The following is a 17,173-nucleotide window of genomic DNA, read 5'->3' on the forward strand; positions in this document are numbered from 1 at the left end:
TCCAAGGCTATAGTTATCTGAAGATCTACATTTTAATATATCTATGTGTGTGTGTGTGTGTACATTTATTGAAACGTTTTAACAGGGACCTTTAGCAAGGTTACAGTGCTATACAAAGAGCGGACTTAAATTACCCCCCTACCTGAAAAAGGCACCAAAAAGTTTGTGTTATTTGCCATAGTAACTATAGTAAACACATATGTGTAAATGGAAGTGACAGTGACAGTAAAAGCATGTCATTCTTGCCTTACTGAGCATGCTGATACACTCACAATACTAATATTCTGTTAACATAGAATACAAACAAAAAGAATGTTCACTCCACCATATGTGCTGTGATATAAAAGTAAGACCAAAACAATGTATAAAGCTGGAGTACAAGGTTAACATCATATGCTAATGTAAATCCTAATCAAACAAGTGAAATTCCTGGTAATAGGACACAATTTATGTGGAACTGTGAGCTGTGGGCTCAGTTGTGAAGGGGAGAACCACCCAGACCATTAGGTGAGGCAAACCAAGTTAGTAACTGAGGTGCGTTATAAGAAAGCACGGCATTACTACAGTAACCATCATGTTGTGTATTATTTCTAGCACAGTTGTGCAAACTAACAATGGATTGACATTCACTTGTGGAGCAAGCTAAGCGGGGTGTTGCGGGGGAGAAAAGACCCTCAAGGCTTAAACAGACTATGGGGGCTTGAGCAAGAGCCACTAAGATAGTATTCCCCAACAATATCTGTGTATGTTGGCAAATGGGAAAGCTGAGAGTAGGGGGCTCAGAGCAAGAGCCAAAGGTGTTCCCCACAATGTTTTCATAAGTATTACTATAGACATACAAGGCTCACAAACAGGTAAGCCAGTGAAGAGGATAGGGGGGGATCAAAGGCAAGAGCAAGAATGCAGAATTCCCCAACTCTGCCTCATAAGTAGCATAATTCTATCAGTAATGTAGACAGTGTCCCCCAAAAGTGGTTATCACTTAATTGGACAACATCAGTATAAACACATAGTATATAAGAATGGGACACGATTTAACCAACATGCCATATTTATTATAAATACCATCGGTCAGGGGGATTAATGGTCACTCCACTTTACACCAAGAATTACATACAGTTCAGATAAGTTATGGGGGGGGCTGAAAATATGATTAAAAGTTAGAAAAATACAGATACAGGTAATTAATAATAATTAATTTAAGCTCTGTGGAGCTACTGTAGGGTATGTATCCAACGAGATTCAAGTTGCAGTAAATTGAGATCCTGGGCATCCCCTCTTCTTGGGGAAGGTACATGGTCAGTGGTCAGAACTTCCTGTGTTAAGGGCCTTTCTGATGGTAGATTTCTGATTACAGATTAGTTTACATGGTGTATTGATGTTTTTCCAATGTAGGCTAATCCGCAAGGACACCATGACACCATGCCAAATAAATAACATATTCTGAGGTGCAAGTTAACTTAAAGTTACATTTTGCCCAATTGTGGGTGCCTATAGGTGGAGCCTTCTATGAGACCACTGCAATTGTTGCAGTTCTTGCATTGATAACAGCCATTTTTGTTGCACTTAGGCTGTCCGTGTCTGCAGAATCAAGTCTCTCTGGATGGGTTAATATATCAAAAAAGGGGAAGTTGTGCTCATCACTAAATTTTAAATCATTAGGCGGGGAGTACAATAAGGCTGTGACCACAAAATTCTTATAGTCAAAAACAAAAGTTCCTCTGCACTCTTCTGTTATCAATATATATAGGACATTTAGCCATTCTGTGCAATAAGCTACAAAGAAATGCCCTTCCCTGGCCAAATACATCAAAGTCATTCCTGGTCTGGCCAGCCCTACACTCATTTTTAATTTGATTATTTAAGAATTATACTTCTTCATTATACATTTTACAAAGTGAATGAGTTTTACCTGCAACTTGCTTCCTTTGAAGCTTAAAACCCCGAAATGGTTGACCTTTTATTGGCCACAACTAAGATCAACTGACTGTAGCTGGGTGGGAGCTACAGAAAAAAAAAGTAAAGTTGTGCTTACCACTAAATTTTAAACCACAAAAACAAAAGGTCCTCTGCACTCACCTATTATTTTCAATTTAAATTGATAAACAATCTCATAAGACATTCTGTGCATTAAGCTACCATGCATTAAGACATGACCTCCCCTTCAAACCCCTTCATGGTGAGGATAGTGATGGTATGGAATATCCTGCGGGTGATGCTGTATTGGTAGATTCTATGAAAGAGTAGCTTTGATGACTTCTTTGATGATCTACAGTTTAATATACATGTGTGTATTTAAATGATAGGAGCCTTCATCATTTGCTGTCTCCAGCCTATCACTTATGTGCTGGTATGAGGCAGTGAATGAATGATATGCAAGTCTACAGAATTAGAAAAGTGGTTTTCAACAACTACTACGTTTACAGGGTTTGCAGTACCCACTTATTGTTCTGTGGTCTCCCAACCAGTATAGTAATAGAAGAACTATGTCTGCTTTTGACTTTGGAGTTTGGATTCTGTAGTTGGCCTAAGTCTCCATAGGTTAGTGAAGAATTGATTTAGAGAATGGTTGACTGCTCTAGAGTCCTGTATTTTTCACAGTTTGTTGCAGCCCTTACAGAAGATACTAAAATGTCTCAGTGTTTTTATACTCATTTGCCTTACCATGCTGCTTCTCTACTTCATAATCCTCTCCTATTTTGCTCCTACCCATATATACCCTGTCACACGGCTATGTATCAGCTGAATCTCATGGTTTAATATTGCATAATGCATAATATGCATTTGAACAAGAACAATACTGCTCTAATACAGGTATAAAGCACTAGTACAGGGTGTTTGTTTTCCACGGAAAGATTGATTGATTGTTGAATTGATTTTTCATATGTATTGCACACTATTCAAATCAACTCTGCTGACCAAGTTTTGTTTTTTTTCTAATTTGCATTTTTACATGTTTTTTACCCATTAAAATTTAGGAAAACCAATTCAGGTATGCAGGGAGTCTGGATTTATGAAATTGGAGCTCCAAATCTCAGATCTGTTGTGGCTGCTGATGTACAGCTCTCTGCTACTCTTGATGAAAAAGAACAAGAGGAAAACCATTTTGAAGAGACAGAAGATTTTACTGACCATTATGTAACTGAACCAGATTATGAAAATAATTCACTAAAACCTAGCATTCCGGGTCCTACTTCAATTTCTGTTGACCCCTATCAAGGCCAGAAGGACGTTATTTTGGGAAATGTGAATTTTCAAGTTCCATCTTTTCCACAAAATAACCCACAAGTTGTGATTGTTGATGATGAACTAGAGGACACTGGAGTAGGTAAGTTCATCTGTATTTTATGAAAAAATGTGTAATTACTATAAGTTGTGGTTTTTAAGTAAGCTGCAGTAGCATTGTGCCAAAAAAGTACCTGCTCCAGTCTACATTACTACATGACTGCATGTAGTGAAATTTAGAAATGCAGTCTATGATTTTATAAGTAAAAATTAGAGCACCGCTGTCATGCCAGCACAGTATTTCTCTGGCATGTCCAGAGTCAAACCTGGCAACATTTGGCTTTGTGTCCACAAGAGAACCATAATTAATTAAATATGCAACAAGGGACTGTGGAAAGGTGACACATTTATCTAGGTTAGAAGACAATTCGGAGCCAGGATGTTGCAGGGGGGGGGAAGTTGGGGGCAATTGGTTTCTTTGATCTCTTGATCAAAGAAAGGGAATTGTGGACCTAAGAACTGCAGGGGGTGCAGCTATGAGGAAAATATGGATTCTAAAAAGGGATCCATATCTCCTTTGCTTTAGGGTTCACATCCTCATAAATCACATATTGGTTATGAGGAGGTCACATGCTTCCTAATGATACTAAACAAGGCCAGCCTATACCCACCAGTTTGGAGGGATAGTTTCTGGGAGACTGGAGCATGAAATACCCCTCATGTTTGGTATCATTCTGATCGCCCACATATGGATTACAGCAAGCCCATATTTTCATAATAATATTGGACACTGGCAAGTGCCAATATTATATGACAAGAAACTGGCCTGAGAATTGACAGGGGGTCACAAGAGACAAGTTCCCGGACACTCCCTACTCATGCATACAGAAATGAGGAAGGGTCCCAGCAGGGGATAAAAGGGCAAAAGACCCTCTCACTACAGCTCATACTTGAGGTCCCAACTCTGTTGGGGTGTGTGCCAAGGTTTTCAAACTCTTGCCTCAGGAGGACACAAAGGAAATTCCTAACTTGGTAACGTACATAGGGTTTCTCTGTGTATTATTCCCTTTTATTTCATTTTATTTACTGTTTGCAATGTTATGTGTATGTCTCTTTTTGTAATATCTTTGTAAATGCACTGTTTACCCATGTAATATTAAATATGAAATGTAATATGTTATGTCTTTTGGCTCTAATAACAAACTCACGTGCTTGTATGAACGATTGGGCCTATGTATTAACTGCTTGTCTGTAGGTTTAGAGGGAAAGTTGTCTGTGTAAATGCTAATTAACTAGTTGACTGCTAGCAAGAGAGTGTGTTTGTAATTTAACCCTTTGGCTGCTAGAGTGCTTGTTGAATTAGTAGAAGCTAACCCTAATTACAGTAAGAGAGAGTGTGTGATACATTTGTGTATGAGGAAATAGTACCTGTTGTAGAGAACAGGGTGATATTCAGATTAGGTTTCTATCGCCTGTTAATGATAGATGGTGGCAGCGAATAGTTATTTGGGGCGGTGGTGTCTTTGGGGGTGTCTGACGTTAATCTAACCTGTGTGTAAGCTGACTGAGTGTAACCCCATGTTTCCCCCTTCCGGTGTCACGTGCGTCTGAGAGTGGCGTGATCGTGACAACCACGTATATACCATCACCCCACAGTGGCTTGGTGCAGTGTGTGCTTGAAGTATCCTAAGATACTAGTAGAACAGTTTTGAAACCCTGGCCTACATACACAAGAGGCTTGTGGATGCATGCATCAAGGGCATGCATCATGTGGAAGCTCTGCCATTGGTTTGTGTAGCCCATTCTTGTGTAAGGCTTGGCATGCTAGCAGTATGACTCTGGTGACACCCCAAAGATTTCCAGTAAATATCAGTATAACTAGAATGTGAACCCAGATTTATTGCACAGGAACTAGACTGAAATATATTGGTATATAACGTAAACATTAGAAACAATAGGCAATAAAGTAGTGCAATGGAATATAAATCATTTAAATCTACACTGATATTTTAATTTAACAACAAGGTAACTAAACACCTAATATGTAATATATGGTTGGTTGGGATCTCCCCTGTGGTCCTAAAAGCTGGCAACGTTGGGACCCTTAAACATCAGTTAACTTCCAGAATGTCTGAGCTTTGTGTTATAGCAGTGATCCCCAAGCAGTGGCTCATGAGCAACAGTGGCCTCAAAGTAGGTGCAATCCACATGGGGCTACCAAATAGCCATTTACAGTCCTTATTTAGCATCTTCAAGGATCATGCTGAGTGTGGCTTACAGGGAAAAAAGTTGGCATTATAGCTTTAAGTATATACCATCACCCCACAGTGGCTTGGTGCAGTGTGTGCTTGAAGCAACTGCAGAGTCTGAAGTCTAAATTATACTCACTCCCAGTGTTGCTGCTGTTATGTATATATTGGTTACATGTATATATTCGTACTGCTGCACACTAACTACTGAGATGTGAGGAAGGAAATCTGATACTTGTTTGGAGGCCACAAATGTCACTTCCAAACTCTTAGGGGCGGATTTATAAAATATTAAGATTAGAGCTCACCAGAGAAAAATTCACCCACTTTCTATTCAGCCAACGGTGTACTGTAACTTTCACCCACTGATAAATATGCTTCTAAAAATCCCATAGGAATGAATAGAAATTGAAAGTATAGCTCTGGCTGCCTCCCAAACTCCGCACACACTTGCCTTTAATAGCAAAACCCACTTCTCTACAGAGCATGGTCTTCTGGGATTTGTAGTCCCTTAATTTATGTTACTATTTACACTGCAGCAGCTCTCATAATAACAATAAAAGTTAATCCACAAAACGCAAAAGGCAATAAGCTTATGTGCAGGGCTACATTTCATTTTGAAAGGCGTAATACCATGTAATATAATGATCTTGTACTGGATTAGTCTGAAATGCGCCACTTTATTCTCCTATATACATGTCCACTGATCTTTCTTTGTTCAAAAGTGTTTAAACACTATGGGGCTGATTTACTAACCCACGAATCCGACCCGAATTGGAAAAGTTCCGACTTGAAAACGAACATTTTGCGACTTTTTCGTATGTTTTGCGATTTTTTCGGCGTCTTTACGAATTTTTCGTTACCAATACGATTTTAGCGTAAAAACGCGAGTTTTTCGTAGCCATTACGAAAGTTGCGTAAAATCTTGCGATTTTTCCGTAGCGTTAAAACTTGCGCAAAAAGTTGCGCTTTTTTCGTAGCGTTAAAACTTACGCGAAACTTCGCACCTTTTAAGTTTTAACGCTACGAAAAAGGCGCAACTTTTCGCGTAAGTTTTAACGCTACGGAAAAATCGCAAGATTTTACGCAACTTTCGTAATGGCTACGAAAAACTCGCGTTTTTACGCAAAAATCGTATTGGTAACGAAAAATTCGTAAAGACGCCGAAAAAATCGCAAAAAATACGAAAAAATCGCAAAATACCGATCTTTACGAAAAAAACGCAATCGGACTCATTTCGACCCGTTCGTGGGTTAGTAAATCAGCCCCTATGTATAGGTATAGGTGAATGAATAATCTAGGTAATATGATAACTTTTCTGTAGCCCTCTGGGGGTGCCACTTAAGGTGCACTGAAATCACTGAACTTTTGCTTTTAAACAATTATCCAACTCAGTGTACTTGCCTACAGAGCAGGGGCATGACAAATGCAGAGCTTAATCTCCTGTTAATGCTGCCACAAAGGACATCTGGGAGCAGGGAAAATATGACATTGTGGTGCTTTGCAAGAAAGTTTTTCAGAACTGTTAGTTTTGTAAAGAATAAGTTAAAGAAGTTAACTCATCAGAGTTTCATAATACCTTTAATTTATTTAAGGGACTATACATGACTCTCATTCCTTATTTGAGATATGTTTTCTACTGTGTTATTTGCTTATGTTTCAGTGTAGGACTTGTTTGCTGACCCTAAAAATTTAAGTAATTGTAATCACCTTGATTTTGTATGTCATAATGCAGAAAATTTACATTTGTTTCCATACATCTGTGTTGTTATTCAAAAGTATTTCTATACATTAGTCCATTGCATAATAGTCTTTAAAATTACTAATATTAGTGCTGACATACTTTTGTAATGTTGTCTTTAGTGTTCCAGTATAATACAGGAAGTCAGCAGACCTGTGCTAACAATCGCCATCAGTGCTCCAGTCAGGCATTTTGCAAAGATTTTTCAACTGGATTTTGTTGTAGTTGCATTCCTGGCTATTATGGTAATGGAAGGCAGTGTGTGGCAGAAGGTGAGATTTTTCTATTCAACACATTATTTCCGTGCACATATTAAAGTATATATGTATATACACACACACATATATATATATATATATATACATACTCAGGGTGGGATTGACAGCACACGCAGGGTTTTCATATGAAAAATCACAAAGGTGTAGATGAATAAATGTGAGGCTTTATTCAGTCTGAATAAAACCCTGCGTGTGCTGTCAATCCCACCCTGAGTATCTATACCTCCTGCACGAGCACCCAGGTATTATCTTGTTCTTATGGTGTGCAGCTTTTCAGCAACTCGTTTATATATATACATATATATTTATTTATATCTATATATATATTTATTTATATCTATATATATCTATATATATATATATATATCTATATATATCTATATATATATGTGTGAAAGCCTTAATTTAAATAATCCATAGCTTGCAGTTTATTTTAAAAGCAGAATATGCTTTCTAACTTCATTGACACCCCTCACTAGCTTAAAATGTATCCTCCCTTTTCTAAAAATTGTAGCAATATGATTTTAAGTACACACACCTTATGCTAACCTGCTGCTTCATTTTTTAGCAACCAGACTTAACCCTTTCTGATGATATCACCAAGGGAGAGGAGCCAATGTGGTGATGTCAGTGGAGACACCCTATTAAAACCCATTTTCTCCATCTTTGCAAACCTTCACTGTAGCCTAGCTTTATCAACCCAAACTACAATAAATTTAGGGAGAGAATTCCACAACTTTACCTTACTAAGATATCCAACTCAAGATCGCTGCTCATGGATTATGGCCAATATTATGGGATATTCAAAAGTTTCTCCAGCTGAAAGTAGAGAGATATAGTGCATCAATTCTAATAGATTGATTTATAAAATAGATTTGTTTCCCATTATTGTTCAGCATAATTTATTGCCCAAGATAAAAAAAACACAGCAGGGTTAAAGATAACTTATTCAATCAAACTTTTCTAAAATGTGTTTGTTAGTTATACATGTGCATCGATTTGTTTTGCAGGATCGCCTCAAAGAGTGAATGGCAAAGTCAAAGGAAAGATTTACGTGGGAAGTAATCCTGTTCCAGTGGTGTTTGAGGGCATTGACCTTCACTCATATGTTGTGGTTAATGATGGACGAGCTTATACAGCTATTAGCACAATTGCTGATTCTTTGGGGTACTCTTTGCTTCCATTAGCATCGATTGGTGGAATTATTGGATGGATGTTTTCTGTGCAGCAACCAGGATATAAGAATGGTTTCAGCATTACAGGTAAATCCTTTCAAGCTGAAATGGAAGGAATGGAATGTTCAAAAATATTTAGTTCTACTGGTGTGGATGTTTAAAATACATTGTAAAATATAGCCATGGACCATTTAGAAGAAACCAGAGATTTACTAAATGTAGGTGATCCACACTGTGGACACCCCCAGTGACATCCAGCATTCAACATTATAGTTGCTAGGTGATAATTTAATTGTTCACACATCATAACTGTACTGTTCTATAACATAACTGTACTGTAAATATTCATTACAGTACTTTTGAAATATATATATAAACTAGGTACAAAGTATAAAAATTGCTTCATGATTTAGGGTTCTGTTCCAAAAACATTTGTAAAAATTATCTTTCTTTACTTTTCAGTTTATAAGAAACTTAAAAAAACACCTTTCTTAATTACATAATTTGTATGATGCACACCATAATCTTTTTTAATAGGTGGAGAATTCACACGAAGAGCAGAGGTTACTTTCTTGCAGAGCAATAAGAAGCTAGTAATCCTGCAGAAGTTCAGTGGCATTGATGAACATGGTCATCTCACCATCAGTACTGAGCTTGAAGGCAGTGTACCGGAGATACCATATGGATCCACAGTCCACATTGAGCCTTACACAGAATTATATCAGACATCTAGTTCTGGTGAGCACTTGTTTTGATGTTGAAGATTGTCACACAGATTGTGTAATAGATAAATTATTAAAAATAACAAAAAAATAATTAAAAAAAACGAAGTAACTTTTATTTGCTTTTTTCTATAATTAGTTCTACATAACAACCAGTGGCTGTCTCTGACTACATATTTTGTGCATAAAAATAATAGCTATTGTATGTTCTTTCAATATACATGAAAATAGCCATTGAAGATTATTGTGATATTCATAAAGTCAGCACATTCAGAGATGCACTTTAGCACTGCTTTTCAGCAGTTCTATACTAAATCTGCTTGTGAATAAATATTTTCAGTAATACATTTTCCTTCTCACTATACACACTTATGAATGTGAATAGGGTTGCCACCTTTGACCTCAGTCTAAAACGAACAAAAGGATGGGATGATGACATCAGGGACAGAGCAGTCACATATGGGGGTGTGGTCTCTAGTAGTCTCTTTAAGCTTCACCCACATCCTGGTTTTACTTCCTGGACTGAAAGCTTAGTTATAGCCCGACCATCTTTAAGGTTATGATGCCATTTCAGCATCTCACTGGCTTTTCAGCCTAAATGACCACAGCTATTCTCCACATTTATTTTCCAAATCTGCTCTGATATATAAACATAATCATTATTAATACAAATAGCATCCACAAGTCACGCAGCACTTTACAATAATTTATAACAAACAGGGGTCTAAAAATAATTTGATAAACAAGGGTTACAGAATAAAAATAAGATCAGAGGGCCCTGCTCTCAAGACCTTTCAGTTTTAAAGGATATATATATATGTATGTGTATAAGTTTCCTAAGATGAGATGATCACTCCACCTTGCAGTGGTTACACATTAACAAACTGCAAGAATTGAGTATCCTGGGTGCTGAAAAATAAAGCATGTATGTATATATATATATATATATATATATATAACCTTTTCTTAAAGTGTGCTTTAGTAAAGTGGATACAGTAGTTTTTTCAATTTTATTCCATTTGTTGTGGTTATAGCTGTTAGCTTTCTTTTCAAATATTGACAGGGAACTGATAACTGTCTAAATAATTTGACCTTTCTGTGTATTCTCTCTTATATTAGTGCTTTCCTCAATGTGTTATATTTGATGATTTAAGGAAAATTATCATCTCTGTACTTGAAATAAAAAAAATTTAGATAATATTTTCTTATGTAGCAGTAAATGCAAAGTCTAGAATGTGATCCATAATGGGGGAAGGTGAGCCCAACATAGGAGCAGAACACTTTTATAAACAAGCCCCAGTGACCCAGCAGCAATGTTAAGCCCAAGCATCGTTAACAATAAAAGAAGAAAAAGTATATTAGTGCAATGATGTGAATATAGGTGAGATGTGAATGTTTTTACTGAAAGTATCAAATAGGTCCTCTATTATTGCTATTTTTTTATGCTGTCTACCAGGAGGTCTATAAATCTACCACATAAATGCAGCCATAGTGATTATACCTTATAATTTTTGCTGTATATTTTTCTAGTTATTACATCAACATCTACCAGAGAGTACACTGTAGAGTTCCCACAAGATGGCTCGGAGACATTTACTTATCAATGGAAACAGACCATCACATTTAAGGAATGTGTTCATGACACCACTGCTCCAACAGTCCCTGCAATACAGCAGCTTTCAGTTGATAGAGTTTTTGTACTGTACAACAGAGATGAGAAAATTCTCCGATATGCTTCCAGTAACTCTATTGGGCCAATAACTGGTAAGTTAATGTTCTACATGTATTATTTTTCAATATATACTGTAAGATCTGTATTAAACCTGTAAAATATATCTGTATAAATGCTGCTAAGTGATCATTTAAAATTCCCATACCTTTCTTCCTTTCCTAGCTACAATCACTGTGACTAACATTCTGGCAAGCTTTACTTCCTAACCAACCTAACTCATTAGGCATCAGCATTCTAGAGATTATATTAGTTTCTATTGACAGAAGTGGACATAAAATAAACATCCACACCAAAACTTACATTAAAGGAGAACTAAAGCCTAACTAAAGAAGTAGGGCGGAAATGTTGAACATTATGTATTGGGTTTCTGTACCAGCCCAAGGTGATCACAGCCCTTTAGCAGGGAAAATTTGTGCCTCCAAAAATGCCCCAGTAGCTCCCCATCTTCTTTTCTGCTGATTCCCTGCACATGCTCTGTGCTGTTGTCAGTTACTGAGCTTAGGGACAGGCTCAAAATATACTGCATAAATAGAGTATAAATGTATTAATAAAAAGCTGATTAGTAATTCATTCAGATTCACATTACGTGACAGATGTAAAACCAGGGCATTTGCGTTATAATTGAATAATTAGCCGTGTAGCATCAGATTATGTGACAGACAACCCTCATTTTCTGCTTGATAATTTGCATCGACCCCTAAGCTCAGCTTCTCAACAGGAAGGGGGGGATTTTATGTGAAGTTTCATGGTTGAATAAAAAACAAATAATAACAAGAATAATAAAACTGTGTTGTTTCGTAACAGACAGCCCTGTAGATACAAATCGGAACCCATGCTATGTAGGTACACATGTCTGTGACACAAACGCTGTTTGCCGCCCAGCACAAGGAAACCAATACACATGTGAATGTACTTCAGGTTTCCGTGGAGATGGGAGGACATGTTATGGTAAGAATGACAATTATCTCATTTGATGAAATATTTTGCATACTGTAAGCTACTACTATTTGATGTCTAGTATTTTTATCGACACAGTGTATTTCAGCCAGGAATTGCATGCCTGATCCGGCTAAAATACACTGCATGTGTCTGCACCCGGGCCGAACCAGTGCTTCCGGGTGCTGGCACAACTTTCAAAACTTTCATAAGCACAGGCCAAAAATCTGCCCCATATGGAACTGGCCTTACTGTTCCTTTAAGATAAAGATTTCCATTTTATTTGTTGCTTGTTTGCTGGTAGACTTAATTTTCGGATTGGCAATGCTAGAAGTTTTTTACCCATGACCCACGAGATACACTGATACTGTGCCAAACTGTATCAGTTACTCAGCTTTTCTCAACATAATTTCTTAGCTGCTTAGGTTTGTCCTGTGCCAGCAGGTGAGCAGCCCAGTGACATTATCCAGATTTTAATGCCAGTAGGCAGCGATTTCAGTGGCGTAACTACCAAGTAAGAGAACTGGTGATTTTGCTCCTGCCAGAGGTCACCCATGATTATGTGCAGACAGGGCCTGAAAAAGATTTCCATAGGAGGGCATGGGACTCAGAGGTTATGCCCCTGAATGATTTAATCCATAGCTTTATTACTGCTAAACAAAAATCTGACCATACACTTACTTGTAGTACTATAAACACAAGCCAAGTTCAGCCACACTAAAAATATATAAGAAAGCAGGCTTCTTGCTTAGGTTTACTTAAATATATATCTTCCTTCTGTTGGTGTGAAGTTAAGTGCCGGGGAGCTGGGGAGGGGGTGGGGGCGGCAACACAAAAGCCGCCTCAGGTGGCATTAGGGCCAGAAAGGCTGCTGATTATATAAATATTATGAATAGTGATTTTACATGGGTATTCCAGCTAGTTCAGAGATAGTGTTTGGGACACGTATCCCCCTAAATATTTTGATTTGCATTTTAATATTTCACTGGTGCAGAAATTACTAGGTAATTTATATTAAGATCCTTTTTTACCTGTAGACATCGATGAATGTCAGGAGCAACAAGACATATGTGGGGATAATGCCATATGTAACAACCAGCCCGGAACATTTAGATGTGAATGTAATGACGGATATCAATTTTTGGAAGATGGAAGGACATGTGCAGGTAAGTTTTCTTTGGTATACCATTTTTTATAGCACCCAGTCACCCAAGCTGAAATAAGCTGTAGTTATTAACAGAAGGTGAAAATATAAGTAAGCCAGCAGCAGCCCCTCCAGACTGCCTCCTAAGCAATACCTACCCTAATTTTCATTTCTTTGCCAAGCAATGTTCACTTCAAAGGTGCACATCTTACAGCATTCCCCTTCCATCCAAGGAATATATTATTTGTTACTGTATACAGTTCAGAATATAACAAAAATTGTCATATTGTATATATATATTTACATGTATGAAATAAAGACCCTAATCTTTAAACTACTACTACAGGTAAGTTTACTTCCAAGAGAGCACCTACATTGAGTAATATTTTGGCACCAAGCCCAGTTTTCTACAGTAAAATTTAATCTTGAATATACTTCACTGAACTTTATAGGTATTTTTCTTGTAAAACATGTAAGGTCATCTTTATAAGTTCTAACTTCCAATTGGATATCACTAGAAAGTATACCAGAATAAGATCATTTTAACTGTATTATTAAAATAACAATATACCTTTTGGAATGTAAACATCGAAAGGCTAAGGCTAGACAGGACTAAACGCAGGCACACGAGTGGATTTCAGTGCCAAAATGCATACTTGCACATTTCAGCCCTGAAATCCACTTTGTGTGCTTGTACCTAGCAAACACTGTAAATTCCAAGCATTAGCACTGCAGAACAATAAATGAAACTCTCAAAATGGTAAATGTAAATGTAAATCACTTATGTGAATAAAAAAATAAATATAAAAAGATTCCTCAGCTAGGTTTAATGAGTATACTAGTTTACAGGGTAACCCTTTTGAAATAAAAAATAACAAAAGTGGTATAAAGGTAATACCTTTATTGGCTCACTAGGATAACCATAGCAAGCTTTCAGAACATTTTAGTTCCTTTTTCTAGCTGATTACTTAGGTATCACTATAGGTATCACCTTTGTACCACTTTTGTTATTTTTTATTTCAAAAGGGTTACCCTGTAAACATTTTGACTGGCTAGCACGGTACATCACCTTTTCCTGAGTATACTAGCAAATATACCTTAAAACCACAATTCTTTATTTTTTCAGCTGTGGATCGCCCTACAAACCACTGCTTAACTGGAACACACAACTGTGATATTGCAGACCGTGCTCGTTGTATATACACTGGAGGCTCTTCATACATATGTGCTTGTTTATCCGGATATTCTGGAGATGGACGTGCATGTGAAGGTACATTTTGGAGGTCTTACTATATTTCAACAGTGTTTATTTTGTTTAAAAACTATATACATTTTTTTTAATTGTGCATAAAATGTACATTATATACATACATTATATAATTATTTTCATAGTCATAATTATTTTCAAGTCTAATTACTTTTATTTTAATCTCTAATTACTTTTATTTATAGATGTTGATGAATGTGAAACCAGTCAATGCCATCCAGATGCTGTGTGCTATAACACTCCAGGGTCATTTTCATGTCATTGTAATCCTGGATACCGTGGAAATGGTTTCCAGTGCTTCCCAGGAGGTATAATTTACTGTATATTTTTAATTTGTTACTGTAAATTAATCCCCACCCCTTTTGTTTTTCTTTAATTTCTCCCAATTATCACTCCTGCTAGCATTCATTTCTTCAGACAAAATGTTCCCTTAGTTCAGTATGCTTATAAGTGTATAGGTGGGAAGGACCTTTACCAGTCAGGCCCAGGGCCTGTGGGAGGCTGTTTGGGCCTCTGTGTACTTGGAATACCAGGGCCTATTTGAAATCCCAGTCCAAGCCTGGAATCAGTATAACATCTTTACTCTTAGTGATAGGGATATCAGGGTTTTTACAACATAAACATGTTAACTGTCACCTTGCATTGAATCTTGCTAAATATTAAAGGGGTAGATCTAGTTCCTAGGGTCTTATTGTCCCTAGCAACCAGGCAGTCATTTGAATGAGAGACTGTAAGTAATAAAAAGTAACATCAAACACATTACACGCATTAGGGCTGATTCACTAAAGTGCGATAAATTTTATCGCACTTTTTTTGACTAAGATGCGAAAATTAGCGCATGATTCACTATAGTATTATTGCGTGCGGTAAGTCGCCATATTACATGCGTTATTTTTCGCGCTACCGCATGCGTTAAATAGCGCACGGAAAAAAATACTAATGCATGATTCACAATCACTTAGGCGCGCTAAATATCGCATTAGGCTATGCGAAAAATAAGACCTACTTGAGGCAGGCGATAATTATAGAAAAGTACAGTAAATGAGCTTTTAGCAATAAAATATGGACTTTGCAGTGCTATTTATTCAAGTATGTGTTTCCCCTAGAGTGACGCAGCCTCCAGTTTGCAGGGAAATGGTCATTTTTAATACAGTAATTTTACGAAAGTATTGGCATGTATGGCTAACATGGCGTGTGTTTATTCGCGCGACTATTTATATGCGGCTACAATTGATGAAATGTTTCGCCAGGCATGGATTTGCAGCAAATTTTTGGACGTGCTGCAAATTTTTCCGGGGCAAATTTTTTCATGCGTTTTGCAAAACAATCTGCCAATGGCAAAACGCATGAAAAAATTCGCCACGCAAAAAATCACCACACGTCCCAAAATTTACACAGGGGTCAAAAAATAATAGTCGCGGGCAACAATTTTTTTGCACGCACAACATTTTTGCCGTTTCGTGGATCTTTCGAAAGATTTACTAATTTTTCACCAAAGATAACCAGAAAACATTTGCTCATCATTAGTGGCTACTATTTATAAGCATCTACTATTTATATACTACCATTTATATGTGGCTACTATTTATATACACTATTTATATGCTGCTATTTATATGCGGCGACAATTTATATATACTATTTATAAGCTACTATTTATATCCGGCGACTATACGCGTGCGTTATTTAGCGCATGTACCATCAAATACCGCATGAAAATAGTCTTCGCAAGTTAAATAACGCATGCAATATCGCGCTTAAAATAGTGCTTATAGTGAATCGTGCGATAAGTCGCGATAAAATTTTTCGCGCACGTTATTTCGCACTTTAGTGAATCAGCCATATTACGTTACACAGTCCTACATTAACTAGTTTATTCAGTAGTGTAGAATTAGTAATGGTAATCTGATGTAGTTTTACTGCATATACATGTTTGCTTTAGTGTTGAAGAAGGTTGATGAAGGTGCTGGAAACATTTACAAAATATCACTTCCCTAACAACACTTTTACTATCTGGGTTATTTGGCCAAAACCACTTTGCATCTACTGCTTTAAGTTAGTTTGTGTTTCTCCAAAGTGGAGCTCCATAGATTAGCTATTACTGAATAAGTTTAATATGCTCCTTCTTGTTAAAAGGTATCCAAAGCACACAAGTCACTACTTATAATTTTAAGGAATTCCATAACTTGACTTTATTGACAGAAGAGATACGGTTAACCTTCTTTCCCTACTCTCAACTGTTATCTTTTAATTTACAGTACTAAGGACGAAATGTGTCCTTGTAACAGGGAGACTAAGCTTATAAAGGGTCTGTAGTATCTCAGTTATGAAGAGAATGTGAATATATAAATACAGTAAATTACTTGGTGGCTTATTTTCCAGTATACTTTTTAGGGGACAAAGGCATTATTGTGTTTAGAAGAAAGATTGTTGCATCTTTAAGTAGCACTAAAGGTAAATCTACTGGGGGTGCCAATTTGTTATTATCAACATGCTACCCCAAGTTGGAGCTCCTTTTCAAAAAATGCAGCCTGGGGTAATTTACAGCAAAGCACACAGATGCCATATTTGTCGTGCTTAGCAGGAAGGACCCCCCGAGCCACTGTGTTTTTTGCAGAAGAGGAATGCAGGCAAGTAGCAGAAAGTAAGCAACTACAGTCACTGGAAGTATCAAAACATCTCGGCACTGCCCCGTCATTTTAAC

The 17,173-nt window shown here is 37.1% G+C and overlaps 1 protein-coding gene across 2 annotated transcripts in view; it reads left to right on the plus strand.

The window, feature by feature from the left end:
* nid1 (nidogen 1) overlaps positions 1 to 17,173 on the plus strand; it is a 49,329-nt gene that overhangs the window by 12,930 nt on the left and 19,226 nt on the right. For both annotated transcript variants that reach the window (XM_002935828.5, XM_012963717.3), the window contains exons 4-12: positions 2,979 to 3,328; positions 7,338 to 7,487; positions 8,504 to 8,755; positions 9,206 to 9,406; positions 10,921 to 11,154; positions 11,927 to 12,070; positions 13,096 to 13,224; positions 14,329 to 14,472; positions 14,655 to 14,777. In XM_002935828.5, the coding sequence (XP_002935874.2) occupies positions 2,979 to 3,328; positions 7,338 to 7,487; positions 8,504 to 8,755; positions 9,206 to 9,406; positions 10,921 to 11,154; positions 11,927 to 12,070; positions 13,096 to 13,224; positions 14,329 to 14,472; positions 14,655 to 14,777 (1,727 nt within the window). The remainder of the gene's footprint in view (positions 1 to 2,978; positions 3,329 to 7,337; positions 7,488 to 8,503; positions 8,756 to 9,205; positions 9,407 to 10,920; positions 11,155 to 11,926; positions 12,071 to 13,095; positions 13,225 to 14,328; positions 14,473 to 14,654; positions 14,778 to 17,173) is intronic.

Source organism: Xenopus tropicalis, chromosome 5, assembly GCF_000004195.4.
Source record: "Xenopus tropicalis strain Nigerian chromosome 5, UCB_Xtro_10.0, whole genome shotgun sequence".
In the NCBI taxonomy this organism is placed as follows: domain Eukaryota; kingdom Metazoa; phylum Chordata; class Amphibia; order Anura; family Pipidae; genus Xenopus; species Xenopus tropicalis.